General features: G+C 39.5%; 10 protein-coding genes across 12 annotated transcripts; 6 read left to right on the top strand and 4 right to left on the bottom strand.

Annotated features, from left to right (window-relative positions):
- Positions 1-452: 452 nt before the first annotated feature.
- On the top strand, positions 453-4,337 carry LOC119068429 (polypeptide N-acetylgalactosaminyltransferase 16-like). Of its 2 annotated transcripts, none has more exons than XM_037171999.1 (9): positions 453-1,214; positions 1,666-1,921; positions 2,207-2,337; positions 2,485-2,586; positions 2,657-2,724; positions 2,797-3,163; positions 3,233-3,463; positions 3,660-3,854; positions 3,922-4,337. In XM_037171999.1, the coding sequence occupies exons 2-9, from the start codon at positions 1,739-1,741 to the stop codon at positions 4,295-4,297; spliced, it is 1,653 nt and encodes a 550-aa protein (XP_037027894.1). In that variant the 5' UTR covers positions 453-1,214; positions 1,666-1,738; the 3' UTR covers positions 4,298-4,337. The 2 variants fall into 2 exon arrangements, with proteins under 2 accessions (XP_037027894.1, XP_037027892.1); XM_037171997.1 differs by lacking the exon at positions 453-1,214 and adding an exon at positions 1,326-1,557.
- Positions 4,310-7,824, bottom strand: LOC119068428 (isoleucine--tRNA ligase, mitochondrial). The gene is made up of 10 exons (XM_037171996.1): positions 7,602-7,824; positions 7,423-7,542; positions 7,206-7,356; positions 6,473-7,137; positions 6,169-6,411; positions 5,798-6,106; positions 5,583-5,743; positions 4,945-5,519; positions 4,647-4,831; positions 4,310-4,576 (listed from the first exon to the last, which is right to left on the bottom strand). Exons 1-10 carry the CDS (start codon positions 7,776-7,778, stop codon positions 4,346-4,348), a joined length of 2,817 nt encoding a protein of 938 aa, XP_037027891.1. The 5' UTR covers positions 7,779-7,824; the 3' UTR covers positions 4,310-4,345.
- A 54-nt stretch (positions 7,825-7,878) lies between these two features.
- On the top strand, positions 7,879-8,674 carry LOC119068433 (probable 28S ribosomal protein S23, mitochondrial). The gene is made up of 3 exons (XM_037172003.1): positions 7,879-8,021; positions 8,095-8,256; positions 8,324-8,674. Exons 1-3 carry the CDS (start codon positions 7,978-7,980, stop codon positions 8,613-8,615), a joined length of 498 nt encoding a protein of 165 aa, XP_037027898.1. The 5' UTR covers positions 7,879-7,977; the 3' UTR covers positions 8,616-8,674.
- A 191-nt stretch (positions 8,675-8,865) lies between these two features.
- LOC119068431 lies at positions 8,866-10,375 on the bottom strand. Its single transcript, XM_037172001.1, has one exon. It carries the CDS (start codon positions 10,214-10,216, stop codon positions 8,933-8,935), a length of 1,284 nt encoding a protein of 427 aa, XP_037027896.1. The 5' UTR covers positions 10,217-10,375; the 3' UTR covers positions 8,866-8,932.
- Positions 10,376-11,124: 749 nt separating this feature from the next.
- LOC119068432 lies at positions 11,125-12,358 on the top strand. The gene has a single exon (XM_037172002.1). The coding sequence runs from the start codon at positions 11,235-11,237 to the stop codon at positions 12,333-12,335; it is 1,101 nt and encodes a 366-aa protein (XP_037027897.1). The 5' UTR covers positions 11,125-11,234; the 3' UTR covers positions 12,336-12,358.
- A 1,048-nt stretch (positions 12,359-13,406) lies between these two features.
- On the bottom strand, positions 13,407-15,547 carry LOC119068430 (WD repeat-containing protein 37). The gene is made up of 6 exons (XM_037172000.1): positions 15,187-15,547; positions 14,667-15,121; positions 14,065-14,386; positions 13,923-14,001; positions 13,612-13,858; positions 13,407-13,552 (listed from the first exon to the last, which is right to left on the bottom strand). Exons 1-6 carry the CDS (start codon positions 15,374-15,376, stop codon positions 13,427-13,429), a joined length of 1,419 nt encoding a protein of 472 aa, XP_037027895.1. The 5' UTR covers positions 15,377-15,547; the 3' UTR covers positions 13,407-13,426.
- Positions 15,548-17,442: 1,895 nt separating this feature from the next.
- On the top strand, positions 17,443-18,521 carry LOC119068435 (general transcription factor IIH subunit 5). The gene is made up of 3 exons (XM_037172005.1): positions 17,443-17,604; positions 17,679-17,725; positions 17,823-18,521. Exons 1-3 carry the CDS (start codon positions 17,570-17,572, stop codon positions 17,960-17,962), a joined length of 222 nt encoding a protein of 73 aa, XP_037027900.1. The 5' UTR covers positions 17,443-17,569; the 3' UTR covers positions 17,963-18,521.
- LOC119068434 (zinc finger HIT domain-containing protein 1) lies at positions 18,025-18,557 on the top strand. Its single transcript, XM_037172004.1, has one exon. The coding sequence runs from the start codon at positions 18,059-18,061 to the stop codon at positions 18,518-18,520; it is 462 nt and encodes a 153-aa protein (XP_037027899.1). The 5' UTR covers positions 18,025-18,058; the 3' UTR covers positions 18,521-18,557.
- Positions 18,558-19,348: 791 nt separating this feature from the next.
- LOC119068436 (diphosphomevalonate decarboxylase) lies at positions 19,349-23,124 on the top strand. Of its 2 annotated transcripts, none has more exons than XM_037172008.1 (10): positions 19,349-19,355; positions 19,881-19,944; positions 20,064-20,134; positions 20,365-20,482; positions 20,578-20,706; positions 20,878-21,203; positions 21,268-21,438; positions 21,503-21,670; positions 21,725-22,004; positions 22,063-23,124. In XM_037172008.1, exons 2-10 carry the CDS (start codon positions 19,884-19,886, stop codon positions 22,335-22,337), a joined length of 1,599 nt encoding a protein of 532 aa, XP_037027903.1. In that variant the 5' UTR covers positions 19,349-19,355; positions 19,881-19,883; the 3' UTR covers positions 22,338-23,124. The 2 variants fall into 2 exon arrangements, with proteins under 2 accessions (XP_037027903.1, XP_037027902.1); XM_037172007.1 differs by lacking the exon at positions 19,349-19,355 and adding an exon at positions 19,676-19,806 and having other exon boundaries at positions 19,861-19,944.
- Positions 23,125-24,211: 1,087 nt separating this feature from the next.
- Positions 24,212-26,423, bottom strand: LOC119068437 (SET domain-containing protein SmydA-8-like). Its single transcript, XM_037172009.1, has 6 exons — positions 26,169-26,423; positions 25,978-26,109; positions 25,550-25,910; positions 25,161-25,331; positions 24,541-25,101; positions 24,212-24,464 (listed from the first exon to the last, which is right to left on the bottom strand). Exons 1-6 carry the CDS (start codon positions 26,225-26,227, stop codon positions 24,294-24,296), a joined length of 1,455 nt encoding a protein of 484 aa, XP_037027904.1. The 5' UTR covers positions 26,228-26,423; the 3' UTR covers positions 24,212-24,293.
- Positions 26,424-27,056: the final 633 nt, after the last annotated feature.

Consider the following 27,056-nt stretch of genomic DNA (forward strand, 5'->3'; position numbering starts at 1 on the left):
TGGTTTACAATCAGTCTTTTTTAGAGAATATTTGCAACAAAAAAAGAATGGTCAGAGCAAGGATGGTCCTGTTGAATATATTTCTTTATAGATCGAAAATATACTGAGAAATGCATACAAAACGTAAACGGAACTGATAATCGTCGTTTGAGTATTCAGACTATGTAAACACATATGTTCAGCAGATAAATCATCGAAAACTGAAACAGATAATGACGCTGAACCTCAAAACCTATATATCGGTCGTTCTAGTTATGGGCAAATCGTAAAAAGTAAATTGAAAATTAGCTCTCCACAATGCTGATAACGTAACATTTTGTGTTATTTGCCTTTCGTTTTGTGTACGACGAACCAGCACACAACGAATTACGACTCATTTTACCCTATTACTCAAGGGATCGTAAACACAGCAAATAAATGATTTAATGTTATTCACGTCTTCACGTCATTTGCTCGTAATCTCAAACATTCTCTTCCGCAAATTAGCAGCGACTCATCCATTCGCGAGTATATAATTTCATTAATATTTGGAAGTTTAAAAGAAAACGATTGGATAGTGCTTGAATATCGACTATATAAAGTTTTGGCAGCAGAACGAGTAAACAAAAACTTTGTGACGCAATTAACATATTGAATGTTATCCTCACTCTGTCACAAAGCGATAATGTTTAGTGCTCACATACAACCGTTCAATGTACTCTAATTTTACGAAAATGTTATTCGGTGTGTACCTTAATGCTGTTTTAAGTATACACCTTGGCTAAAATACACCTCGTCATTTTAAAATGATGTTTACTCAAAGGCTTTAATAATTGAAAAGTCTCTGCAACATTTTTACAACTAAACATTTTCACAAACGAAAATTTTGTTAGTTAGTTTTGGTTGCCAACGTTATAATCATTGACTGGAGTACTACTTTAGCCGGCCGGCTAAATACAATTTTTTTTTTTTATCTGAAATACATACGTCTAGGAAACGAGAATCAATGTACACATATCGAACACATATAGAAGATGATAGAGAGGTTCAATAAAAAAAAATTTAACAAATTCATGTGAACGGTTTGTTGACATTATTGTTTGAATAAATCAACTAGTAGTGAAATTGAGAGATAAACAATATTTTCATAAATTGTTAGTTTATCGAAAAAAGTGAAATCATACACAAGTGTACCACCTATACATGCTGTAACATTCTGTGCGGTTATTTAAGAGGTTTGTTGATTTTTTTTTTTTTTAAATCAGACCCGAATTACGAGATATAAAATGATAAATATAATCCAGACCAGAACTAAGTCACCACATTTAAAGAACCTTATTTGTTAGGTTGAGTGGCATGTTTTACACTTGCAAACGCCTCTCGAAATCAATCAAGCATTATACCAGTGAGATAAAAAAAAAAAAACAACAACTGATAAGACGCAAGTGTGAGTTATACCATAAACACCTAACAAAATATTTAAAATCAATCGGTCTGCAACCATTCAATGTAACGATTCTAAGTTTCATTAAATAAATTTCTTGGCGATAATTTTTGACAATTTTTGTTAGAGAAAATGTGAGTTTTTAAACCAATAAATTTTTGGACCGTTACAAACGTTACAGGCACACATACCTTTTTTTCTAAATATATTTGTCCCGTAAACGGACAAAATTATTCTTACAGTGAGACCTGTGCCCTGCGTGACGGTCAAAATAAAATGTATTCAACATTGACGCCAATTTGAAGTCGCGGCCCAATGAAATCGGAAGTGAGAAAGAAGAAAAGAAAATGCAAATGGGCAATGAGAATAATTTTGAATCGTAAATTGATGTTTTCAACACTCCTTATCGTTTCTGTGATCTACCTTTGTTGGATACTAGTCGAAATGTCAATGATCTCTGCATCTGGACGGAAGACAGGACCAAAACGTACAAGAACTGTGAGTATTGTTCCTTTGATTTATTGTACCTTGGAACGGTTTCCTTGCGACCATTCATTAATATCATCTTCATTTGTCGACTTTTTCCGACACCTTACCCTTCGTACAAAAAATCGTATGGGGCGTCAAAATCCTCTGTCTTTCTTTATGAGGGAAAGGATCTCTTGCAGGACGAAAATTTCGTTTTTAAAAGAGATATTCGTAAATTGTGTACAGAGCCTCTGACCCATTTAAGAGGTGTGGATAAGGTTTGGTAAGATAATTTGAATTAATTGATTTCTGTAGGATCGAACGCTGATGTTAAACATTACCCACTCTAACGATACTACCGAGTATTTAGCGAGAGAAATTGGTTCGCCGGAAGGAATATCTCACATAACAGTTAACCGAGACGTACCAGACACACGACCAGAAAGGTAGAAATTTGTCAGGGTCATTCTAAAAAAAATGTAATTCAAACGAAATTGTTGAAGCATTTTGATATATAGTTTGACCATTGAATCACAGTTTATCAATGGCACTTAGCTTTCCTTTCTAATGGCTTTTCTTTACTCAACATTTAGCTGTAAAACAAGAAATTATCAGTTGGTAGACGGCCAAAAAGCGTCTGTGATAATAACCTTTTATAACGAATCTCGATCTGCCTTATTAAGGACATTGACAAGGTAAAACAATCACCGTGATCGGTATAAAATGTAAAAGACTTCTATTCTCAATTCTATTCACATTCAACAGCATACTCAATCGAACTCCACTCGATTTGATCGAAGAAATTATTGTAATCGATGATCATAGTACGACCGGTAAGTCGACACACACACAAAATACAAAATGATTTTTATGCAGCGTCAGCTCGATAAACTATTTATCTTTAGATGTTGAGCCACAGTTCCTACGTAATTATCACAAAACAATTAAATTGATTCGAAACGACCAACGTGAAGGACTCATTCGATCGAGGAATATTGGAGCAAAGCTTGCTGTCGGTCATTACCTTGTTTTTTTGGACAGCCATTGTGAAGTGAACGTTGGTTGGTTGGAACCGTTGATACACCAGGCTGAAGAACAGCAAGGAGTAGTTGTTAGTCCAATATTGGATGTGATTGATTGGCAAAGTTTGCTGTACAGAAGTGGGTCGAACAAGTTGCGAGGTGGTTTCGACTGGAGTTTGCAGTACAAATGGATTGCCATCCCAGAAGAAGAATTAGAAAGTCGTAGTTTTCAGGAGAGTTTCGCCTATAGGTGAGTGGTGAGTCAATCCATCGATCGGTTCACTTTTAGTATTAAAAAAAAATTCTGTGCTGGCTCCAGCACTCCGTCGATTCCAGGAGGTGTTTTTTTGATAAGTAGAGTTTGGTTCCGCCAACTTGGAGGTTTCGATAGCAATTTGAAAATTTACGGCGGAGAATCTTTAGAACTTTCGTTGAAGACATGGATGTGTGGTGGTCATGTTGAAGTAGCAGTGTGCAGCCGAGTGGGTCACGTGTTTCGCAGGAAGCATTCATTCGATTTTCCCAACGGAATCAGGGATACCATACAACAGTAAGTTGTCATCATGTAAGGGTGTAACGTTCAGAATTGACTCGATATTTGGTTGGGGACTTAATCCAGACGTTCAGATTCTGAATTCGTTGTTGGTATATCTTAACTACTCGAATCGGTCAGCAGAGACTCAAAATATCTTCGCAACTCTTTCCCGTCTTTGTAATTATATTCCGTAAATTATTTTCGTTTCAAGCAATACGAGATGCATTGCCGAATCGTGGCTTGAGGATTACAAGTTTTTCTTCTACTCAACTCAACCAAAAGCTCAACCAATCGAAATGGACACTAACACCTGCTCCAAGAGTATCCAAAAGGCAAATCGATTAAAACAAAAATTGCAATGTCGTTCCTTCCGATGGTATCTACAAAATGTTTTCCAGGAACTAAGGTGAGATCGTCAAGATTGCGTGGTGAATCACTCAGATTTTGAATTCGATTTTCCTTCCACATATTAGAATACCGAATGACCAGCAAGTAGCGTTCGGCGAACTAAAACACGGCAAAAACTGTCTCGAAGTGACTGCATTGAAAGGCATTACAGTCGATGAATGTTCAAGCGACGCAACCCGCTGGTTTTTCAATCAATCCGGAACGTTGAGCATTCAAACGGGAAATTGTCTGACATTCCATGCAGGCGAATTGAAGCTGTTGCGTTGCGAACCGAGTGCTGATCAGCTGTGGCTTCGGAAGCGAGGAAATCTTATTCACCTGAGTACGGGCAAATGTTTGGAAAATAACTATCATTCGACGGTAGTGTTATCGCCGTGTCGACGAGGTGCACAGTCTCAGATATGGAATTTTTCTGTTGAAATTGAAGAATTGACGAATTAAAAGTCGGACGAAAACTTTTTAACGTGACACGGTGTCAAAACTAAAACTTTAATTTACTGATGCATTCTCCAACATCACTTCCTCACATCGTTGGCAAACAGTCTCCCCACCGTTCAGCGCAAACCGGCGACACCTTGGACACAACGAGTTTTCAATAGTCTTTGTTGACATGGTGATGAACTCATGATTTTCGTTCGGAGACAATGTTATTGATTGAACTTGCAAAAGTTCACATAGTTCTGACGATTCTTCCGGTTCCAACAGAGTGTAGTGCATATACTGTTTCAATGTCAAGATTACCTTAGTTATCGAGAGTGAGTTCTAATTGTGGGAATTGTTTTAGGCTCACCTGCAGCAAGCGAATGTTATGCATTGACGCGGAAATCTGAAGGCTTTGCGACCAAATTTTCTGGTCGGGTGCGTACTGACGTAAAATCTCTTTGCAATCGAGACACACTTTCCACATTTGTTTGTATTTTGGATCCTTCCATTGGGCTGGGATGTCAACTTTGAACTGGTAGAATGGATTTTTATCTGAGGGAGAGACGGAATTTTGTTAGCGCTGAAGCGGTATGCCATTCAGGGAAACATGTTTCAGTATACAAGACAACAAACGGGTGTTGTTTGGCATACATCGCTCCACTTACCATGATAACTCCAACACTCTTCAACCGTAAACGGCATAATCGGCCACAGTGCTTTGCTCAACACATAGAACGCAGATCGAATCACATTTCGAGCATCATCTCGCTGTTGCTTCGATCCACAATAATAGCGATCTCTAAATAGATTGATGTACGTAGCAGACAATTGATTGGCTACAAAATCCAATGTGGTCGCGATTACATGATTGAACTGGTAAGACTTGTGTGCCTCGGTCACTTTGTCGTCGAATTCCAACAACTCGTTCAACATGAATTTGTCCAAAATGTACAGGTTCGTTGTGTCAAAATTCAGATCGTTCGCCGTTCGTTCGGTCTCCAAACATCCGACCATGAACCGTAAAACCTTTCTCAATCGTTGAATGCTATCGCAATCGCTCTGAAGCGTACCATCACTGACAACGATTGAAGAATGCTGAGAACTGTGTGCTGCAACGAACCAACGCAACGTGTCGACACCGTATTTGGTCACTACATCTTTCGGATGAATTACGTTCCCCAATGATTTCGACATTTTGTGACCTTTTTTGTCCACTGTGAATCCGTGCGCAAATATTGATCTGGAAGCGGCCAACATGAAGGGGAGAAGTTGATTTGTGATATATATATAGGACAGGACTCACTTAAATGGAGCGTGTCCGCGCAGAGCAACGCTAGTCATCAACGACGATTGAAACCATCCGGTAAATTGATCAACACCTTCCAAGTATAAGTCAGCAACTTTCGGCGGATTCAGTACCGACATCCATGAAATACCAGAGTCAAACCAAATGTCTAAAATGTCCTGTCACATGGATCAGTGGCTGAGTGTGAAAATATTTCCGAGTAAACCAATTACCTGTCCCTTGACAACATTGTTCGGATCAATGTTAAGTTTGGTCCAGACATGTTGTGGAATCATTTCGGTAACGGTTTTCTTCCACCAAAAATCCATGTTTCCTTCCGCTTCCAACAGACCACACAAATGGTCAATGATGTCTTTGTCTACGATCTCGGTTCCCGTATCTTTGGTATAGAATACTGGTATCGGCGTTCCCCACACTCGCTGTCGAGATATGCACCAATACGGGCGTCTCTTCAGTTGATTCGTTAAATTATTCCGATTGGCTTCGTCCAAACTTGGCGGATAAATCTTTACATTGGCGACCTGAGCATTGGAATAGTTTTCAAAGGATGCGACAAAGAGCAACTCAATTTTGTAGAATAAACCTCTTGCAGTGCACTCTCTTTGATTCGATCCGTGTTTATGAACCACTGTTTACTAGTCCGGATGATAATCGGTTCTTTTGTTCGCCAATCCATCGGATAATTGATGAAAGTCTTCTGTGAATCAATCACATTGTCGGCTATATGATTCAGAACTAGATCAGGTCCATCCCGTAGAGCTGATTTTGAGCGTAAAAATTCCGGCGCATCGGCTGTATAATTGCCTTCCTCGTCCACAAAACAAATCTGAAAATCGAAATGTATCACAATCAATGGCAGACCGTACAAACATCATTCAGATCTTTACCGGTGCAATTTTGTGCTTTAAAGCTATCACAAAATCGTCGGGCCCATGAGCTGGAGCGATGTGCACTAAACCTGTCCCTTTATCGCCGAGGACATGCTGTCCGGGATAGAGTGACATCACATTATCACCGTTTATTGGATGATAGTACGAACACTCATTGAGTTCGTCTCCAGAAAAGCTAACGACCACACGATCGAAATGCGGAACACTTTCTATTAGCGATTTGGCTGCAATGTACAAACCGTCCCGGTCGTGCAATTTAGCAGCACAGTACTCGAGGTCAGGATGAAAGCAAATCGCCTGGTTGGATGGTATGCTCCATGGTGTCGTCGTCCAAATCAAAGCGTACACATTCTCGGTAGTTTGAATCGATTTTGGATGTTTGAGCATCTTCAAACGAAGAAGAAGTGACTGCACCGGATATTTGGGATTATATTCCAATTCAGCCTCGGCCAAAGCTGTTTTCGATGACGGTGACCAGTAGACCGGTTTCAGGTCGCGATAGACTAGCTTCCGTTCGTAGAGCTCGTGAAATATTTTCATTTGATTTTTAATGTACGGTGGATCGAGCGTCCGGTAAATCGTATCCGTCCAATCAGCCGTAACGCCCCAAGAGGCGAATTCAGCCTTTTGCTTATCCAATGCTTGTAGAGCAAAATTTCGGGCTACATTTAAGGAAATAAGAGAAGAAATTAGGAAGTGGTTGCAGCAGTGTGGACTAGATCGGTTGCACCTTTATGTCGTATTCCCAATGAGTCGGATTTGCTTTTATCATTTTCCATCGCTTTGAGCTCGATTGGAAGACCGTGACAATCCCAACCAGGTACATAGTGAACCTTCCTGCCATTGATAATATTCCCACGCAAAATTATGTCTTTCAATATCTACGAGATTTGAATGAATGACCCGACCCGCTGAGTTGTGTACTTTCATGTTTTATTTTGTATTACCTTATTCACTGCATGTCCCATATGCAAATCGCCGTTCGCATACGGTGGGCCATCGTGTAAAACAAATTCTGTGCCGTCGAGATGCTTCCGTTGCCATTGGTACAAATGTTTAAAGCAATCCTAAATGTTGACGCAATTTTTAGTGCAAATTGGTTCATTGAATGGATCAGTGCTCTAACCTCATTAATTTTCCGTTCAACTTCGGGCTGTTCCTTGGCTTTTAATTTGATTGGAAATTTGGTTTTCGGTAAATTTATTGTAGCGGTGTACTCTGGCTTCTTTGCCGCTACGCTTGAACAGCAACGCAGAAAATTTAATTTATTTTTTACGATTTTATAACACCGAACTTTCTGCATATTGATGTTGTTATTTATTGTGGTCCACCGACAGTCGGAGGCTCATACTCTGGCCGATCAATGAGCCGCCATTTAACAAGAGTTTACATAACCTTCCAAACGTCAAGAGACAGGCCGATGAAAGTATCTATCGACACCACCAACATCAAAGGTTATAATCACGGTTATCACGGTCCTACAAACACAATAAATAAAAGCTATGGCTAGCAGTCGTTTGGAGAAAATTGGGACGATATTCTCAAGGTAAATGTCATTCGACAAGTTGAAAATGGCATTGTTCCCATCACAAAATTGAGACGAAATTTCGCACTCGTAGAACTACTGGTTTGATTCGATGTAATGCAATGAAAATGGAAGACCGGCCACTTTGGTATGATGTGTATGCAGCATTCCCACCGCCACTAGAACCTCGATTCGATAGACCAGCACCGAATATCAGTGTGAAGCAAATATTTTACGAAGAGGATGTTGTTAGAGCGTGAGTTCACGGACCGAGTTCTATCATGTCGATCAACGTACCGCTTTTTCACCTTTCTATCTCACAGGAAATACCATAAGTTAATGAGAAACGTCACCGTCAATCTATCGGACAATCAAAACCAAACGCAAACCCAATTGTTCATCGAAGCGTACAACCAGATCAAAAGCCAGGGTGCACTGGATGACGATAAAATTGTTGAAGTGGCACAAGACATTGTCAGGGACAAACTGAAAGAACGGTATGAGAGTCGAAGGGAATCTGTCGGGTTGGTGAAAAGTTTCGAAGTAGCAACCGAAGAAAAGAAAGAGACGGAGCAGCCGAAAGTGAAGGTGGATTTTAAGAATATTTTTGAGTAAATGGTCGCCTTGATGTCTGATACAACCCATAGCCACAATAAATAGGTTTTAGTAAGAAATTGTTTGAAGTTTGCTAGAGGCCGAACGCTAATTCCAATCTTTTGTTCGGATACGTCCTGGTATTTCTGGTACTGAGACATGATTCGAGATTGGAGTATGATCCAGCACGTCTTTCTACTTTCGTTTTCGACGATTTTCACCACAGGCGTTCGACCGGAGAGTCCTACTGCCATTCAAAACTCCAGTTTTGTTTACAAATTTTTATTTGAAATTGATCCGTGAACAGACCCGTCAACCATACGACGACACACCACAATCTAAAATTCATCCTCCCAATCGATTTCCCTACCATTTTCACTCATCTCTTTCGCCCAGCTTTCCGCGTCCTTCTTCGGTGGCAAACGGAATCGTAGCTCCGATCGCATGTATTCGTAAATGTTGCTCTGAACGTTAAGCAATTCCACGGCCAGCGACTTCTCATCCGATTTATATTGACGATCCGTATCTCCGAACATTTCCATTCTCAGCAGAGCGACCATCGATGGGTTTAGATACTTTTTGATTCCATTGAAGAGTTGAATTTTCGTTTTCGTTGGTCCAGCTTCGATTGTATTCCGGGATGGTTTGTCGTTTGCGTTTTGTGTGAGCGGTGTTTGTTGCAGTAACAATGCTGATTGCTTTGAAGCCACTGAGTCCTCCAGTTTGTCCAATTTATCGGAGATGATTTTCTTGAGGTCGGCAATTTCCTTCTTTTGCTTTTCCATTGTGTCCGAGAAAATTGACTTATCCACCAAATTGTCTGTTTCAAAGAGTTTTGGACGTTTTGGTGCGAATTCCAAATATTCAATTTCAGGCTCATCATAGTCTACTTTAACTGCAATATCTTTGCTGATTGCACGATCATTTTGAATTTTGCTTTTCACTGCTGGCTGAATTTTCCTTTTTAATTTCGTATACGTTGGTGCTGCATCACTTTCACAATCCGGATCGAAACGATTAATGTCGACTTTCGTCAGCGTTATTCCGTTCAAAAGTGTAGGCTCATCGGCTTCACTTTCGATGATCGTTTGCTCGCTGATTTCGACCGACTCGTTCAGGTCTTCCTCTTGACATTGATCCGCAAACTCAAACGTTGCTGCCTCAACGAAGTTATCGGAAGCGGTTGGTTCTTCCCGCAGGGCACTCGCTGATTGAACTTTGCTCGCTCTATTGTTCAGCAGTTTGACTGTTGAATTGTATGTTGGTGGTTCGTAATGCTTGCTTGTTTTGACCTTTTGAACATCGTAAATGGTTGGGTTTGATTGATCGATTTGCAGATCAACTATTTCGCCACTCTTTGCTCGGAGCAATGTTGGAATGGCAAATTTAGTGAGACGTTCGTGTTTGATGTTCATGAAGCACGGCTCTTTGAAGTGAGTTTCGCACACAACTTTGTTACGAAGCTGACTGATTGGCAATTGAAGAAATGCCAAATTATTGGAATATTCGGCCCATTTTTCACATCGCTGTATATCGCGAAATGGAAAGTGAAAGAAGTGCATTGACGGATTGTTCTGCGTACTGTTGTCACAGTTTCGAAAGGTGCAGCGGCAGCCACCCATTGTGTATTCCACTGCTATTGTATTCGTTTCGGGAAATGTCGTACGGTGTTGGGTCTACCGTCACAAAAAAGATTTCAAATTCAATAATTTTGGGTAAGCGGACGCGAAATTTTTAAAAACACAAACAAAATGACAGTAAATGTCAACATTTTGTGTTGTCTCGTGGATTGCGCTCATTTCGTTGATTTTGTATGTTTTGTCCCAACGCAAAAAACTATAAACGGACATACCGGTATTATTAGGCAAGAGAGGTGAGCGGGCACAAAACCTGATCGACCCTTTTGTCGACCCAGTTTGAGGAATGTTTTCCATTTTCTAGTCTAGTTTAGCAGTCATTTTGGATCTCTAAAAGTTGTAACAATAGACTGTAACAATAGACAATCAGAGCGAGAGAACCGAAGACTAGTTAATTATAACTTGCCTTGGGGTACTTGTCAAAATATTTCATTGTATTTCAACATGTTACGTTGAGAGCGAAAGGACCGAAGACCAATCTATTATAAGTTGTCTTGGGTACTTGTCAAAATATTTCTTTCTCTTTCATCATAACACTCTGTATTCCAAGGCAAGTTAAAATAAACTGGTCTCCGGGTCCTCTCACTCTCAACGTACCACGTTGAAAGAGAAGCAAATACTTTGACAAGTACCCGATGGCAGGAAAAAATAATTAGTCTTCGGTTTTCTCGCTCTGATTATAACAGCCTATAAGCCAGAATCATCAAGAATTGCCTGAATCAATGTCAGCAATGGATGGCGTAGTAGTTCGGTGTAGTTCGGCTTAACTCGAGTAGTTCATCTTGACTTCTTTCCTCATAGACCATATGAATGAATGACCGGCAATCATGTAAAAGTGAAGAAAACGTTTCGGTTCTACCCGCTACTTTATAGGTATCTGTGGTATCGGTCGTTTCAAGCTGTCAAAAGCTGCCAGATATATTTGTGTCATACGCGGGGTGTCATATTTTGTCTATTTATTGTTTTGGTTGGAGTTTGAAGAGATTTCCCTCAAAATATCATTATGTCCCTGGTAGCATACGGAAACAGTAGCGATGAAGATAGTGATGATTATGATTCATCCGACGAGAAGCAGGAAGATAAATCGAGCTCAAGTAATTCCACTGCAAAGGAACCAGTTATATCAGCGACTGCAGAGCCAGCAGGTATTGCGTCAACATTAGCACTGAAACTTCCATCGCCGAAAAAACAGACGAGCAATAGTGTGATAGAAGAAGATGACGAATTCCTGCACAAAAAAGCTGTGCCCACAGAACCACCACCGAAACCTCCAGTCAAACGCGGCACTGTTCAAATTACTATACCAGCACTGCCGAAACAAGATGAACCGAAATTGAATAAAAAAGAGAAGTTCATTGGAGCACAACCGAATAGACCAGCAGGACTTCTCAATCTGTTGCCGAAACCTACTTTCGGTAGCTTCAGTAAAAAAGCGACTTCGATTGCTACTGATGCCCATGCTTCTACAGCAACCGCTAAAACCAAACAGTCCAACGGATTTATACCGCATTCAGTCGCAAAAGTTGCTGCAACTTCGAAGAAAATCATACAAAAACCTGCAACTAACGACGACGGAAACAGTGGAAGCGACAGCAGCGATGATGACGACTATTTTTCATTCCACACAGAAACGAAATTGCCGGAAGTCAGCCAACAAGAAATAAATGCAATGGTTGCGAAAAAGGCTGCCGACATGAAAACGGCCACAACAACGTACCTACAGAGCATGGAACGACAGAATGTCGACATTGAAGCCGAAAGTGTCGAGAACGTATCCGAACAATCTCGTATCGATGATGAGGCACTAGCCGCACTTTGTGGTGCGAAGAGAGCGAGACGTGGCGATGGACCGAGTGTAGTCATCGAACTAACCGGCGATCAGGTGCTTCCGAATCGTGACGAATGGCTCAGAAATCAATTGCAATCGACAACCGAATATCAACCGAGAGGATTGGTGGACGAGGAACCGGCTGCAGGTACACGAAAGAAACATCAAATCACTTATTTGGCTCATCAAGCCAAAGCGAATGAACAGGAACTGCAAGCGATGTGGGCGGCCAATAGACATACACGCAGACAAACTCAAAATAAATACGGATTTTAATAAAATAGTTTAGTTACCTAAAACCAGGTTGATTTTTCTTGAACGGGAGACTGTGACGTACTGGGCGCTATTGTCTCATACGTGAATGGTAGTCAAAAGGTGATCACGCGTCTAAAGATCATCCTGAATCATCGAACGATATTGTCATCACCCCATATCATTTTATCAGGCTGCGCAGCTCCGTCGTGTGGTACAGTCCTAAAGTCTTATCTGCTGTAGAAACCAAGTCATTTTTTTAAAATCGCCGTCATCAAAAAAATACGGAACGCTCTCCCAATGCTTAGTGCGATACATGAACAACAACAGTCTTCTAGAAGTCTTATCTCCATTTTCCAATATAGCTCTAGAGATAGATTGATCGATAATACTTTTCTCGTAAAAAAGGGATTTACTGCTTCGCGGACGTAAAAAATCCCACTTTCGTATCTAAGCTGTTCCTCTTCCGTTTCACTGATTTCTCTAATTTAAATGGCCAATGACATAAATAAGAAACGAAGAGCTTAGATACGAAACTGACATCTTTTTCGTGTGCAAAACAGTAGCCAAGCGAAAAACAAATTGATTCACCCATAGCCAGTTTTCCTTTCATTCTTCTGTTTTAACGATAAATTTGCGCCCTACCTTTGACTGCTGTGCACTACCATCTCTAACTCACGGGTCCATGGATGGTTACAAATTACTTCAGGGGCACAAAGGCACACAAAGAACATGAACCTCTCCAACTTTCCGCATTCGCTCATGTAAAACCGAACCCAATAGTGAAACAGTTCTTAAGGAACTGAACTCAAATGTTATACAATAATGGAATGACAAACGCAAAGGACGTTGTCTTCGAAAATAAACTGCAGCTTTTGCATTGACCATCAAATTGCTTTAATTTCCAATGTTTCTTTTTCTTGTTTTGTATTTTCTCTTTCCATCCATTCTTTCCATGTGGTGTGAATAATATCAACAAGTAACTAACACTAACCGTCCAGCAACAAAATAAATTAGTTTAAGCTTAATGACTAAAAATGGTACATTTTCTGTGTATGTTTATATAGTGACGAGTGGAGATTTTAAATAGTTTACTTTTACCAAATTCATTCGATTCAATTCTCTTTCGGTAAACTGATCGACCAGCCAAGGACCACACGATCGAAGCCACACGAAAATAAATTGCAAGTGGCACCGATATCTTCACTCCAAGCAACGGATGAAACCATGCGACGGTGACCCTATATTCGTAACGGAAATTGTTTTACTCAAATTAAATGGGACAATGAAATGGTGATACCTGTCGGCTGGTTCGTGGTAACCGCGCAACCCGTTGACCATTCAGATCGAACAGTCGAATGTGACGATTGTCGTGAGGAATGGCAATAACGCCATTATTTGATACGGCTAATCGGTTTACTGACGAATCTGTACGAATTGTCGTCAATGCTGACCTCATGTTTCTCAATTCCCAGATTTTAACGGTCCGATCATCTGAGCCGGACACAACTTTGTCATCACGAGTAAATACTGCAGATGTAACACTTCTAATAGTGGAAATGAAAACTATGAGATCGAAAGGCCGTGAGAGATACCACCTTTTGTACTAACTCTGTGTGTCCTTGAAATACTGAAACGGCAGGAATTGCGTCCCTAAAATCCCATAACCGAAATGTTGAATCACGCGATGCTAAATATCAAAAAATATAAATTTTATCAGGTCGATCTCAAAAGGACGTCCAAAACCACATACCTGTGACTACCAACCGTTGACTCTGATGGGACGATGTGTGTGTCAATTCACAATCATGGTTTAACGACTGTACCGGTTCCTTGGTTTCAACATCCCACAAAATAGCGGATCGGTCCCAGCTGGCAGTTACGATCTGATCGCCGCCAGGTAGCCAATCCGCTGCCACAACGACTGATGTATGCGAATTGGGACCGGAAAATTCACATAAAGGAGTTCGTAGAACGTCGACACGTTCACGTTCGTCAACTGGATCATCTTCATCGTCCAATTCTTCTTCCGATGAATTACCTTTACGTGAAGGCACTTCCCAATTGACGGCTCCCTGAAATTCAATTTAATTTACCATGACCACGTTGGAATCTACTTTTTCAAGTTTGGTTTGAGAAATATGACTTGAACTGATAACAGTCGTTGTACTTGAATACTTTCATGGGGTTGTAACAATGAAATGGTATTGTTTTAGCGCTACACTTTTGTCAGTTCAAAGGCACTATCGCTCATCATAAATAATGGGAACAAAATTGGTTGAGAATCTTGGTTTCTTCTACTTGTACCAAAAGCGGTTTTTGTTTTAGAGCACTAAAATCCGATCACTGATTTACCTGCCATATATGTGCCGATCCATCACCACTAGCCGTTAACACGAGATCCTTATTCGGATGAAACTTTATAGAATTTACAGAGCCCGAATGTCCTTGATATTGCAGTAAACATCGTCCGCTTTCCACGCCCCATATACAGCAGGTATGATCAGCTGAAGCCGATCCAATAATCGGTTGTCCCGTCTTTGCTGTGACCTGCCAAACGCCATCCTTATGACCGCTAAAATTCCTAACAATTGAACTAACAACTGATTGTTGGGCTTTGAAGCTGGACACGATGCGGCTGGTCTGAGCCCGGAGTTTATGACTAGCTTTTGACTGACTAACTTTGTTACCCGCTGCTCCCAATTTCGATTTGAAACTTTTGCTAGTCTGTGGATCAGCTTCGTACAGTTCTTGGTGATATCGTTCACTCGTCGGCTGATTGCCACTCAACGAATCCAGTTTTTCTTGGACTGTGAAAATAGTGCGACAGATCATCCAGAAATTTGTGACAAGTGTTTAGGTTGTCTTAACTCACGTGCAATATTTTCTAGATAGAGCAGATCGAACTCTTTTTCGATTTGCGAAAACAGTAAATGAAGTCGGGCTCGAGCATCAGCTACGTTGGAAACGGATGAGGAATCTTCGATCAAGCTGGACAGCCTTGATGTCCGTTTCGACATTTTCGATGATTTGCCCGACATTGTACTACTACTGTCCAATGGCATTTTTAATTTTAATAATTAATTAACTTAATTGTTTTGAAATTAAATGAATTATCGTCAAAAAAAAGAATTTTCTTTGCTCTGCTCGTTTTTATAGATTTTTCATTTATTTTTGTTTTGTTATTGTGACGTTTTCTGAATTCTTCTTACTTTTCACATTAGTAGCATACTGTGGCTGTATGGCACGCGAGCCTTTCAAAATCACCAGATAACAGATTTCAGATTACTCTTAACTCATGTCAAGATATGTAATGCTTCCACAACAAATAAATAATTCCAGCTATTGATTGAACACGCACCACTTTCACTTTTAAATCTAGTACTTCTAGGCATAGACAGTAAGTGGATAAAATTTGTGGACTAACAACATCTAACCGATTTTTTTTTTCTTACAGTCGTTACAATTAAACTTTTTACATGCCAGCGCGCGGTAAGTTATGCTTGGTGTGCATTATACCTCGCTCCGCTCGTATGGAAAACTTGGGTCTAGTACTGAAAAAATCAACATAACAATACTTGCAACACAACATGTACTATTACCATCTCTGCCATAGAGTTACACTCTATGATCTCTGCTATAACTGTGATGACAAAGTTAGTTGAACTACGATGAAAATTCAATATTCTCATTTCGTAGTGTCATTCGAACAGGCTTAGTTTTTGCTTTCAACTGTACGAAAGTCCTTACACTCGTTCCGCTTCACTACTCTTACTCACTTAAATAAGTATGTGACCTGACCTACCAATGTGTTTGACGTCCTGCAGTTTTATTTGTTCCACATATAATTTCATCTGTTGCCAACAAAAAAAAAATTGAAAAAACCAAGCGAACGCCCAGTTAACTAGGAACAAACCAGTTAATTTAACTGAGCTCGATGGGTGATATGTCAAAATTTCTACTCTCTTTTAACACTTTGTTCACCAATCGAGCTCAATTGAAATTAATTGGGGCTTGCCAACTTTCGGCACCCTAGACCTTAGTCGAGGAATGCATCCAAATAAATTTCTAAAAATCCAAAACTGAATTCTAGATTTTTAGAAATTTATTTGGAGGCATTCCTCGCTTGTAGTAAAGTAAAGGGTGCCGAAAGTTGACAAGCCGCAATTATTTTGAATGTGTTCTGGTTTGTTCCTTGTTAACTGGACTTTTACATATATAGTGTTCAAAGAGAATGTCAAAAAGAGTGTTCACCCATCGATCTCAGTTAAATTAACTGGTTTTTTCCTAGTTAACTGGATTTTTACATACAAATTTTGACGTATCACCCAACGGAATCAGTTAATTTTTCTCTCTTTTACGCTCTTTGAACACTGTATAAATCGACGTATCAACCCTTCGATACCAGCAACTGGTCATTTTTCTCTCTTTTAAATACAGTGGAAAAACCAGTTAATTCAACTGAGCTTGATGAGTGACATGTCAAAATGTGTTCGTAAAACAGGGAAAAAACCAGTTAATTTAACTGATCTCGAATGTTGTGTTCAAAGAGAAAGTAATATTTTGACAAGTACCCCAAGGCAAGTTATAATTAACTAGTCTTCGGTGCTATCGCTCTCATCATAACAGTCTATAGGCTAAATGCCAAAATTTCCACTCTATTTTAACACTTTACACAGAAATTTGACATATCACCCATCGGGGTCAGTTAAATTAACTGGATTTTCGCCCTGTTTTTACGCTCTTTTAACACTGATGTGGAACGAATGTAAATGTAAAAACTTATATCTTGGGATCCTTTTAGGATGTTTTTGTTTTTTCTTGGCTGTAAATTCTTCTGTTGTGACGAATGTTAGGTTTTAGGAACAAGACTCAAGTCAAAGCATTACTAAAAAAAACAAGTTAAATTTTACATTCAGTGTTTAAAGGCGACTCGCAACAGCAAATTCCACAAGTGCATCATCTCCATCATTTGTACCATTGAGATACGAAATCTCCAAAGTCTACTGCCATGACCGAACGTGAATTTTATAATTATTTTGAATGGAGGCGGGCTGCTTATATGTGTCAAAGACATTCGATTCACACCATGAAGATTTTTTGATTAACCGTCTTGAACGGTAATAATGCAAAATACCCTTGAAACCAAACAGAGAAGTCGAAGAAGAATATTCAACAGATTAAGAACAGTATTTATTGTGTATTGTGAACTCGTAAGATAAATTTATTGGAAGACTTTCATTAAATTGATACAAGAAATGGTAAACCTGTTAAAAGGTGTATTAGTTGAATGGTAATGCTAGTAGATGGAAGCATTTTATTGAAGTACACAAATGACTGACTAAATTTTCTGTGGTCTTTTTACAGTGACCCGGCTATGAAACAATTTCTACTACATTTAGATGAGACGCTAGGTACGTTCTATATACTTAGCCTAACATTAACAGTCAAGCAAGACTGTTAATATAAATCGAAAACGGAATGAATTAATTTTCGCTTTGGAAATTTTAGCACTTGGCCGCAAATTCATTTTCCACGACCTTGACGACACACATTTGTTCATTTCACCCGATATTGTGGAGGTACTTCAAGCGAAATTCGATGATATGATGGATCAGATCAGTTTTCCACTGCACGAGAAGACCAACTAATAATTTCAATTAAACCAAAACCAAATCAAAACAAAAAACCCCGAAAAAAAAACGTCGATCGAATTTCCCGTACAGTTTTGTTAACGTCCATTTAAAATGAACCGTGAATCCGGACGCATCAAAGATGCCGATAAGAAGCGTGTTCTTGACGATGCATCGCGAAAGCGTCGAGCACGCAAAGCACTCGAAGCTCTCGAACAGGACAATTTCCATGACGACCCGCATGCCGATTTAGTGATGTCCAAGAAAGTGCCAAAATTTCAAGACAATTTGGATCAATCGAAAAACCGTAAAATCAAACGAAGAACGGCCGATTACATGAAGGCAAAGTATCGTAAAAATTTCATGCAACTTTTGGAAGAGGACAAACAAATCCAAGCCGACGATCCGAATTACTGTACCGCTCAAGTTGGACCGTCCAGTAAGCCAGATCGACATTTTTGCGCCGTATGCGGATTTCCATCCACTTATACGTGCACTTCATGCGGTACTCGGTACTGTAGCGTAAGGTGCTTAGGTACACATCAAGATACACGTTGTCTTAAATGGACTGCATAAATAATTACGGAAAATAAAATAAGTTACGGGTTTTTAATTGATGTTTTTTGCTTGATTCACTGTCTGTTTCACCATTTAATTTCCCCCCTGAAGGTTAAGTACTGTCAACACGACGTTAGCGAATTTAATTGCGGTCGTTAATATTCAACTGTCCGATAATTTTAAGCGTCGCCTCATGGTTTACAAGCAGCTATTAGTTCTAAACACATAACATAAAGGTGAACAAGGTTACGAGTGATCACAACAACATCATCAGTACTATTGGGCTTCAGAGAAGCCGGACTTCTGTTAAGAGCAAAATTTACTTTTCTGATACTTGGGTGGCCACAGAAGTCCTGTTTCTCTGAATACCAATAGTAGTAGTAGTAGTACTGATAGTGATGCAACCAACACAAAATATGGTACGTTAGTGTAGCAAGCAGAAGGAATGAGTCTATATATTAACTTTGAATTGTTGTGACATCATGGAGCTACACGAGAGAGATCTGTAACTGTAACTCATTTGACCGATTACCAGCTGATGGTCTACCGGACTATACTCGTTTAACGTTACTACTTTTCTAAATTAATTCTAAATTTGAAAAAACTTTGAAACGAATAGAATAAGTTCTACAACGTGGAATTTCCAATTGTACACCCGATGAACTAGGCTTAGAATTTTTTTGATGTTTTCAACGTTATTCAATCTAATAATACAATCCATAGCTCGATTACACATACACTTATGCGCGCGAGACAACAGTATCAGTATGAACGTGGGTAACACGAAGTCTTTTATGTGGATTGAGAAACTGTAAAGGCAGGAGAATAAAAGTTTCTAAGTTAAAATATTCGGGTGTATTCCAGAAATCGGTTAAATTTGCATTTAAAATGTTTTTCGATTTATTTTCCTGGCTTTTGGGTAGAAAATTTCACGCCAGATTTTCATTAATTTTATTGGAAACGAAGTATCATATTCGATAACAGGCAATAGAAGCTTCCGAAACATACCCAGTCTCTGCCAGACGAGGGTTAATAGCTTAAGAAATCCGTAAATCGTGACATAGACGTTCCACCAATGCCACCCAAATTTAAATTAACATTACCCCTTGTTATGCATATAATGACAACGCACTCTACATTACCGCACGTAGTAAATTTCAGTCATCATTGCAGTGTATACGACTGTCTCCCCCCTACACCACACAGAGTTGAATCTACCTCAACACTGCATAAAAGTCAAATAGATGGAAAGTTGTTTGATTTGTGGATCGGAATCGTGTTGCTAAATTGAGTGGTGTAGCATTGTAAATCTTGATACCAACAGAAACGAACCGTTTAACATTTTATTGTTTTGTTAGCGAAATTCTTCGAACATAAGGCTATGGAAGAAGTGATAACAGCAACATGCATTGCACCGATAAATATTGCGGTCGTAAAATATTGTAAGTTTTGTTATTTACACACACTGAATAACTATAATTCAATTAAGTGAGATCCAGTGATATCACCACTGGTGTCCGATGGTATACGCAACAACTAAACGGAAATTAAATGTTTGCAGGGGGAAAACGAGATGATAAACTGATACTACCAGTGAATGATTCAATTAGCGGTACCTTGTCTACGGATCAGGTAAGAAACATTTAAATTTTTGCTTTTGTTTATACACGTCGTTATATATATGGTCGTGTAACACATCATTCCAACGAAAGAAAATGTGTGTATGTGCCGTGCCACTTTCTTTTTTTTTCGCTTTGAAACAAATGCAATCGTTTAACTTTCTCGCTAAAATGTAAATTTTTCATGGCATCGCCGAAACACACCTTGTTTGACCTATGCTACAATGGAAATGCTATTTTTAGTTATGTGCAAAGACAACAATCGCAGCATCTCCAACATACACCGAGACCAAATATTGGTTGAATGGAATCGAAGGCGACTACAAATCGAACGTACGAATGAAAAATGTTATCAAAGCAAGTAAGAATCGGTTTTCCGTTTTTTGTTTACTTTGAACGGTACGTGTTGTCCTAACGACGAATGTTTGCTCTCGTGCTTTTCTGTTTGTTTTCCAGTGAAAAAATTGGCAAAGAAAAAATGTCCAAAGAATAAAGCCTTGAAGTACAAATTGCACATATGTTCTATCAACAATTTTCCAACGGCAGCTGGTTTAGCGTCTAGTGCGGCTGGATATTCATGCTTAGGTTTGTGTACCATTTCGATCTTTGGAGGAGTAAACCAGAGGATTAAACAGGACCTGTCACTTAATTTAAATTCACCGATTCTATTGTCTTGATCACAATTTCAGTCCTGTGGATCCTCCTATCCTTCCTTCCATGCTAAGATGACTTTCTACAAAACGAATTTCCTTTCAGTTTACACATTGGCCCAATTGTACGGAATAGACAATGAAGATTTAACACCAATAGCCCGAGTGGGTAGCGGTTCAGCGTGTCGAAGTCTGAACGGCGGCTTTGTACATTGGCTGAAAGGTGTCAGTCCGACCGGTGAGGATTCGGTGGCCGTGCAGCTATGCGATGAAAACTATTGGCCCGAAATGCGAGTGTTGATCATTGTCGTGAACGAAGGGAAAAAGGCGGTCAGCTCAACGAGTGGCATGAGTTCGACGACCACCACATCGGAATTGTTCAATTATCGGATTATGAAATGCGTTCCGGAACGCGTTCGATTGATGAAGAAGGTAGAGTTCGATTTGTAACGGTAAAATGACGGAACGATGATAAATAATCGTAAATCCAATGCAGGCGATTGCTGAACGAAATTTCAAGGACTTTGGTGAACTGACAATGAAAGACAGCAATCAGTTCCATGCAGTTTGCTTAGACACTTATCCTCCGTGTGTTTATATGACGGACGTTTCGCATAGGATAGCCGCTATAATCCACGGATACAATAAGAACGCTGGTGAAACTTGTGTGAGTATGCAGGCCACAGATGCGTGATTGACCATTGTAAATTTTAATTAATCAATCATTCCAGGTGGCATACACATTTGACGCTGGTCCGAACGTTTGCGTTTATTTGTTGGAAAAAGAAGTTCGTAGATTCGTTACCATGTTGGCTGCCTTCTTTCCTTGCGATGCATACGACGAAGGGAAATTCGTTCGTGGCATTCCAATCAAATATCTTAGTAAAATATCAGAAGAGGTAAAATTGCTCGATTAAGTGGTTCACATTCATGGAACATGTCGGTTTTTTCAGTATATGACAAATCTGGGAGGATCTTCGTACATAGAACGGGATAGAGTCAAATATATCATTCATACAAAATTAGGCAGCGGTCCGAAAAGACTCGATGATCCAGATGATTCGCTGCTGGGCGCAGATGGTTTACCGAAAGCAAATCCAAAAGTACAATCTAGTATTGAACAAGAGGCAAGCGCTCCGCCGTGCGAACCGCACGAGGTTCCACCAGAAAATGTTATGTATTTGGGAGTACCATGGGGACCGCAATGGGCCGAACAATGGCTGGCGCAATGGGGTAAACGATAAGGATTCGATGAAAAGAATTTCTTTTCATCATTTGCTCTTCCGAATAGGTAAACCAAATGGTGCCTCCTGGGGAGGACATGGATTCCCGTTTGGTGCTCCGCCAGGTATTGCAATAAAAATGGATGCGGCTTTAATGTCAAAAGTGAAAATCGAGTCAACCGAATCTTCCAAATCGACGTCTTCATCGAATGAATCGGACGATGCAACGACGTCGGCCGAACGACCAGATCGTCAAAATGCCTTCCAAGATTTAGAATCGAAAGCATCAACGTTGAATAAATTAATGGACGTGGACGTCGAAATGAACCGAATGAATCAATAGGCACACGGTGCGACATTTTTCTATTTAGGCAACCAAAGGGCAACCCGTAAGAGCAAATTTTAAGCGAACATTTTGACATGACTTCTGTGAAATTAGTTTTCCGTGAAATGTTTTACGAACGACGGGTCAGGATCGGATTAAGCTTTTTGGCGTCGCTGTGCTGTGATGGTCTTCCATCCAAAAGAATCAAAGACTTCGATTCGTTCACAGCTAAGAGAAATCCTGGCCAGTTGGCAGAACGAGTAACTGAACTATCAGCAGAACTTGGTAACTAATTGGCCAGGAATGATAGAACATTCGATATTTGTAACGCTTTGTCAACGGACCAAACTGAGGATCATATGAGTCAGTGTTATTGTTTGTACTGTGCTTGTGGACATGTAATTTAAACGTTGACAGGTAATTCCATTTTCAACTTCGATTTTCTGATGTCAACTTACAGCCACTCTCATTTTCAATAATGACAGCATAGTATGATTGTATACACAGGTCCCGTACTAAAATTAAGTCCTAGTGCTTGGTTCTGTTGAGGTGCGTTGAGGATGTTCAATATCTTTTATCTGTCGTCTGTCGTTTCAACGTTTTCTTACCTCAAACGCAAACATTTGTTCGAAAATCACAATTGGCAAAACGTTTCAAAATTTCACAGCACTGAGCTTTATTCAGCACATAGATTAATCCGAGACTGCCTACGTCAACAATACTTTGATATTTTTGATGGCATTACCTCTTCTTATGAGGATTTTTTTTAATCATATTTGGATTTTATACTACAAAAAGAAAGAAAAAAAAAACAGAGAATAGTGAGCTGGGTTGGGTTGAGGTGGAGGTAATAGTGTGTCAGCGTAGCATTGAATAACTAAATGATGCAGTGGTACATCAAAGACTTTGAAATAAAATCTATTTTTCAATAAAAAAAAAAACTTTCGCCTTCTGTGGTACACGTACGGATACGGATGATGGACGAAATTTAGAGGTTCGTTTATTGCCATAATACACGAGTCAACCACAAAGCCTTACGAATCTCCATCTTTATACACCAGTCCCCCACTTCACTTTTAGTCCCTCATAAGGCCACCACGGTTTACCTGAATGTATATCTCGACCGTCTTATTTAGAAATCCCAAATTCGTCCCAAAAATTATTTTTATTGAAAAGTCTGTTGCGCCAAATCAGGGCCTATTTTAAGGAGTTTCCATTCCTTAAATTAGGTCCTGCGCCAAGCCCTTGAAAATAGGAGTTGTCTGGTACGGCAGGCTCTTCAATAAAAATATTTTCAAATTTTATTCTTCATTTGGCACTAATACCTTTATTCGGACACCAATTTGGATTTTCTACGATGAGTGAGGGCGGATTTATACACTAGACTGGCCCCAAAAAGACCCTTCTAGGGCTCGCAAAAATGTTTTTCGTATCTTCAATACTCTCTCTAGCATCCAAACTCTCTCAAAAAATCGATGTAGAGGGGAAAATAAGTTTAAGAAACTTATGATTTTTAATATGACTTAAAACCAACAACAACAACACGAGCGAACAAAGTAGCAGTGATTCATAAACGTATCTACCACCTTAATAGTTGTGGTTTGGTTGCTAGGGAGAGTATTGGTATCTTTCGTGTCGACTCAAAGTGACATGAGGTCCATAAGACAGTTAAATGATCGTTCATACACCGAATGTGTCGCTCGACTACATGTAGGGTGTATGCAGAGCCTTGAGAAATTATCTAGAAAAATTTGTGTGGATTTACGTAAAGAATCGAAGTATATCCGAGATTGTTAAGCACATTTTGACCAACATTTCATACTACATGGAAAACGACCGTCTATAATCACGACGTTTCCGGGTTACACCACATAGTCCCAGCAACGAACTCCTGCTTAGTATAGGTCCAAGTAAATAATCATGGAAAGACGAAAATGGACTTTATTCCCGAGCAGTAACATCTAAATAGGTATATTATGCCCGGCCATCGTCCAACATATTTCGGAACAGACTTATGTTTTCTCGGATCGACTTCAATTTCAGCATTGCAATTTTGGCTAAATGACCTTCCGGCGTCGATTTCGGTTCATACAAAAGCATTTTAATAGACTCTGTAGCTAATTGTTCAGCTGATGCCAGCTTTGCCTGAACAAAAATCGAAAAAAAAAATCGAAATTAAACTTCTGAAATAGCAAAAAAAAAAAAAGTTCGTTTGACTTACAATACCCTCGCTGATTGAAAGTTTTTGGTCATTCATTTCATGGATGGTTAGCTCTGCCTTTGAATTGAAATACTCGAACAGCGCAATGGCTTTCAATCGTGCTATGCCGGGTTGAAGTATCCGTATGATCGGTAGGATGTCTTCACAAAGTTCAATTTTTCGCCGAAGCATTTTCGGTTGTGGCACCATTGATCGGTCACAGATGTTCCGAAGAATTGATGCCAGTCTTTGTTTCATATCAATCACCAAGTAATGGTTGGGATTGAGTAGCTTCGATTGAATGCTGATGGCTTGCTCTAGATTCTCGACGGTGGTAATTTCTACCATTTTTGATGTCGCTGCGGTCAGAATGCCATTTATTTCTTGTGTCGTTTGCGACGTTTTGCATACATTGCATTGCCAATTTTCGGACATTTCCTGATATAAAATCAATCCTTTTTCGCAGCATTGGCAATTAAGCGAACTTAAATTTGTTTGTAATTCTGTTGGATCCATGCAACGGCTACATTTGCAATGGAAATATTTTCCTTCCTTCAGATGTTGTCTTCTAACTTCCGTTCCCTATCAATCGACCGTTCATAACCGTTAATTAATTTAAAAGGAAATTGCAGGAAACTAACCGACAGAACCAGCGCGAATGTGTAATTATTGTAAATCGTTTTGCCGGCATCTATATCTACGGAACTATAGATTCTCAGTGACCTAGTTTCGTCCAACGAAATGAATGTATTTCCAACGCAATCATGTGATAATAATGCAGCCTTCGGATATAGTCCCCGAATTGGCACCTCCTGCGAACATTCAGTTTTAAAGCAATCAAGCAAAATTGATGTGTACATTAGCGTTGATATGTAACCAAACCACCCACAACAGTTCTTTAGGTAGGTAATGTGGATGCCGCAAAATTGACTTACTTCAAGTCGCACTAAGCTACTAACTAAGTTACACTAAGCTACGCCGATGCGTATTGACTAGTTACCAAACAGAGCATTGCTATAACACCACGTACCTCAAACGTCTCACTTCGAATCTCAAATGCGTTTACATCCATTATGCCGCAATATTTTTGTATCATTGCTGCATCCTCCTCGCCTATTACGTTAGCTAATTTAAGTGGTTTTGTAACACAGTTTTCATGCGTAATCCAAATCGGTGTTCCGCACCGCTGTGCACAGTGAGATTCCATCCGCATCACTTCTTCGTATATCTGCTTTTTCGATGGATCTCGACTTAACATTATGAACCGCAATGCCGTTACTACATCAAAATTGTCGATTAGAAAATTTTTTGGAAGCGAAGCCGTTGCTAAGAAATTGCATTCGAAAGGTTCGTGTTCACAATCGCAGCATAGCGGAGCCAATTGGCATTTACTGTTCCAGATGTATGGTTTTTACTCTTTGATTAGATTTTGTTGCGTTAGAAAGGTTCGTAACTTACTTGCATAATTGCGAAAAACCTTTGTAGCACGCCAAGCAACGCAAATCCGACCCCCAATTCAGACCAATAATCACGGGCTGTTCACAAAGAAGTAAGTCGCCTTGTTTCAACGGTTTAACGGCAACTACATACCTGATGAGCGATTTTTCGTTATTTTTTAAATTATGAAAGAAATTAATAGCTGAGTCAACCTGCCGATGTCGGAGGATGAAACCACATCACATTTTCCGTTTTTAAATTCATTCATCATGCGACTCGTAAAATGAAATTTCCTTAAAACATTTCAACTTTCAACTCATTCAATTTTATGCGAAGACTGGTATATCGAGGACTGCTATTCAAAACCAATGGCAATAAAGAACAGTTCGTTTTAAAATAGATTTCGCGAAGTGAGTGAATAATCGGGAGAGTTGCGAATTGGAACTGAAATTAATTATAAATTTGATTGTCTTATAAATCGCACATATACTGTTAACCCGTCTGTTGGAAAGTTCAAATGTCCAAATAGCTTTAAATTCGTTTGGTTTTTGTCCATCTGTTCCTCAACTTATCATAATCGCTTTTTGACTGGATAGTGACGCAAGTTCTACAACACTTAAGATTTCAGCGTACTAGACAACGTATAAGTTAAGTTCAACTAAACATAGTTTGAAACAACCACTGAAGTTTTGACCTGTGTATATAGAGTCAACTTTACAGACATTCTAGCATATGAATACTTCTAGGGAAATATTTATGAGATATGATGTTGGATGAGATCAGCTATACCATCTGATAGTTAGTTCTGCAGAACAGTTCTGTACAACTCTAGCAAGACTATACAGTAGTGTCCACCTGTTTTTAAGTACTCAACTCATTAATACAGTCTTCATGAATTTGCTTCAGCTGGTTTTTAGTATAGTTACACACACGGGCGTTGTTCTAGTGGTAAAACCGTACGTGGTAGTTTTGTGAGTGGACCAGATGGAGCAAATTTATGTCTAAATTTCACTGACGTTTACTGTAGAATCTCTTTGTGAGACTCTTGTTCATACAACATTTCATCCTTTTAAAATTCGTACTCGAGTTGCACTATCAAG

The sequence above is a fragment of the Bradysia coprophila genome (assembly GCF_014529535.1).
Source record: "Bradysia coprophila strain Holo2 chromosome X unlocalized genomic scaffold, BU_Bcop_v1 contig_185, whole genome shotgun sequence".
Classification (NCBI taxonomy): domain Eukaryota; kingdom Metazoa; phylum Arthropoda; class Insecta; order Diptera; family Sciaridae; genus Bradysia; species Bradysia coprophila.

Excerpts from the sequence above, each read along its gene's own strand:
- LOC119068435 (XM_037172005.1), top strand. The coding sequence starts at position 17,570 with ATGGTAAACCTGTTAAAAGGTGTATTAGTTGAATG. Across the intron at positions 17,605-17,678 it reads AAAGGTGTATTAGTTGAATG|TGACCCGGCTATGAAACAAT; the intron begins GTAATGCTAGTA and ends GTCTTTTTACAG. Across the intron at positions 17,726-17,822 it reads ACATTTAGATGAGACGCTAG|CACTTGGCCGCAAATTCATT; the intron begins GTACGTTCTATA and ends TGGAAATTTTAG.
- LOC119068436 (XM_037172008.1), top strand. The coding sequence starts at position 19,884 with ATGGAAGAAGTGATAACAGCAACATGCATTGCACCGATAAATATTGCG. Across the intron at positions 20,707-20,877 it reads GGCTGGATATTCATGCTTAG|TTTACACATTGGCCCAATTG; the intron begins GTTTGTGTACCA and ends ATTTCCTTTCAG. Across the intron at positions 21,671-21,724 it reads TTAGTAAAATATCAGAAGAG|TATATGACAAATCTGGGAGG; the intron begins GTAAAATTGCTC and ends CGGTTTTTTCAG.
- LOC119068433 (XM_037172003.1), top strand. The coding sequence starts at position 7,978 with ATGGCTAGCAGTCGTTTGGAGAAAATTGGGACGATATTCTCAAG. Across the intron at positions 8,022-8,094 it reads ATTGGGACGATATTCTCAAG|AACTACTGGTTTGATTCGAT; the intron begins GTAAATGTCATT and ends TCGCACTCGTAG. Across the intron at positions 8,257-8,323 it reads GAAGAGGATGTTGTTAGAGC|GAAATACCATAAGTTAATGA; the intron begins GTGAGTTCACGG and ends TCTATCTCACAG.
- LOC119068431 (XM_037172001.1), bottom strand. The coding sequence starts at position 10,216 with ATGGGTGGCTGCCGCTGCACCTTTCGAAACTGTGACAACAGTACGCAG.
- LOC119068437 (XM_037172009.1), bottom strand. The coding sequence starts at position 26,227 with ATGATGAATGAATTTAAAAACGGAAAATGTGATGTGGTTTCATCCTCC. Across the intron at positions 25,332-25,549 it reads TTCGAAGTGAGACGTTTGAG|GAGGTGCCAATTCGGGGACT; the intron begins GTACGTGGTGTT and ends GAATGTTCGCAG. Across the intron at positions 24,465-24,540 it reads TTTCAATCAGCGAGGGTATT|GCAAAGCTGGCATCAGCTGA; the intron begins GTAAGTCAAACG and ends ATTTTTGTTCAG.
- LOC119068434 (XM_037172004.1), top strand. The coding sequence starts at position 18,059 with ATGAACCGTGAATCCGGACGCATCAAAGATGCCGATAAGAAGCGTGTT.
- LOC119068428 (XM_037171996.1), bottom strand. The coding sequence starts at position 7,778 with ATGCAGAAAGTTCGGTGTTATAAAATCGTAAAAAATAAATTAAATTTT. Across the intron at positions 6,412-6,472 it reads TAAAGCACAAAATTGCACCG|ATTTGTTTTGTGGACGAGGA; the intron begins GTAAAGATCTGA and ends TTCGATTTTCAG. Across the intron at positions 4,577-4,646 it reads ATAACATTCGCTTGCTGCAG|TATATGCACTACACTCTGTT; the intron begins GTGAGCCTAAAA and ends ACATTGAAACAG.
- LOC119068432 (XM_037172002.1), top strand. The coding sequence starts at position 11,235 with ATGTCCCTGGTAGCATACGGAAACAGTAGCGATGAAGATAGTGATGAT.
- LOC119068429 (XM_037171999.1), top strand. The coding sequence starts at position 1,739 with ATGAAATCGGAAGTGAGAAAGAAGAAAAGAAAATGCAAATGGGCAATG. Across the intron at positions 1,922-2,206 it reads GACCAAAACGTACAAGAACT|GATCGAACGCTGATGTTAAA; the intron begins GTGAGTATTGTT and ends TGATTTCTGTAG. Across the intron at positions 3,464-3,659 it reads ATCAGGGATACCATACAACA|CAATACGAGATGCATTGCCG; the intron begins GTAAGTTGTCAT and ends TTTCGTTTCAAG.
- LOC119068430 (XM_037172000.1), bottom strand. The coding sequence starts at position 15,376 with ATGCCATTGGACAGTAGTAGTACAATGTCGGGCAAATCATCGAAAATG. Across the intron at positions 14,002-14,064 it reads TCAACGGTTGGTAGTCACAG|CATCGCGTGATTCAACATTT; the intron begins GTATGTGGTTTT and ends TTTGATATTTAG. Across the intron at positions 13,553-13,611 it reads TACCACGAACCAGCCGACAG|GGTCACCGTCGCATGGTTTC; the intron begins GTATCACCATTT and ends TTACGAATATAG.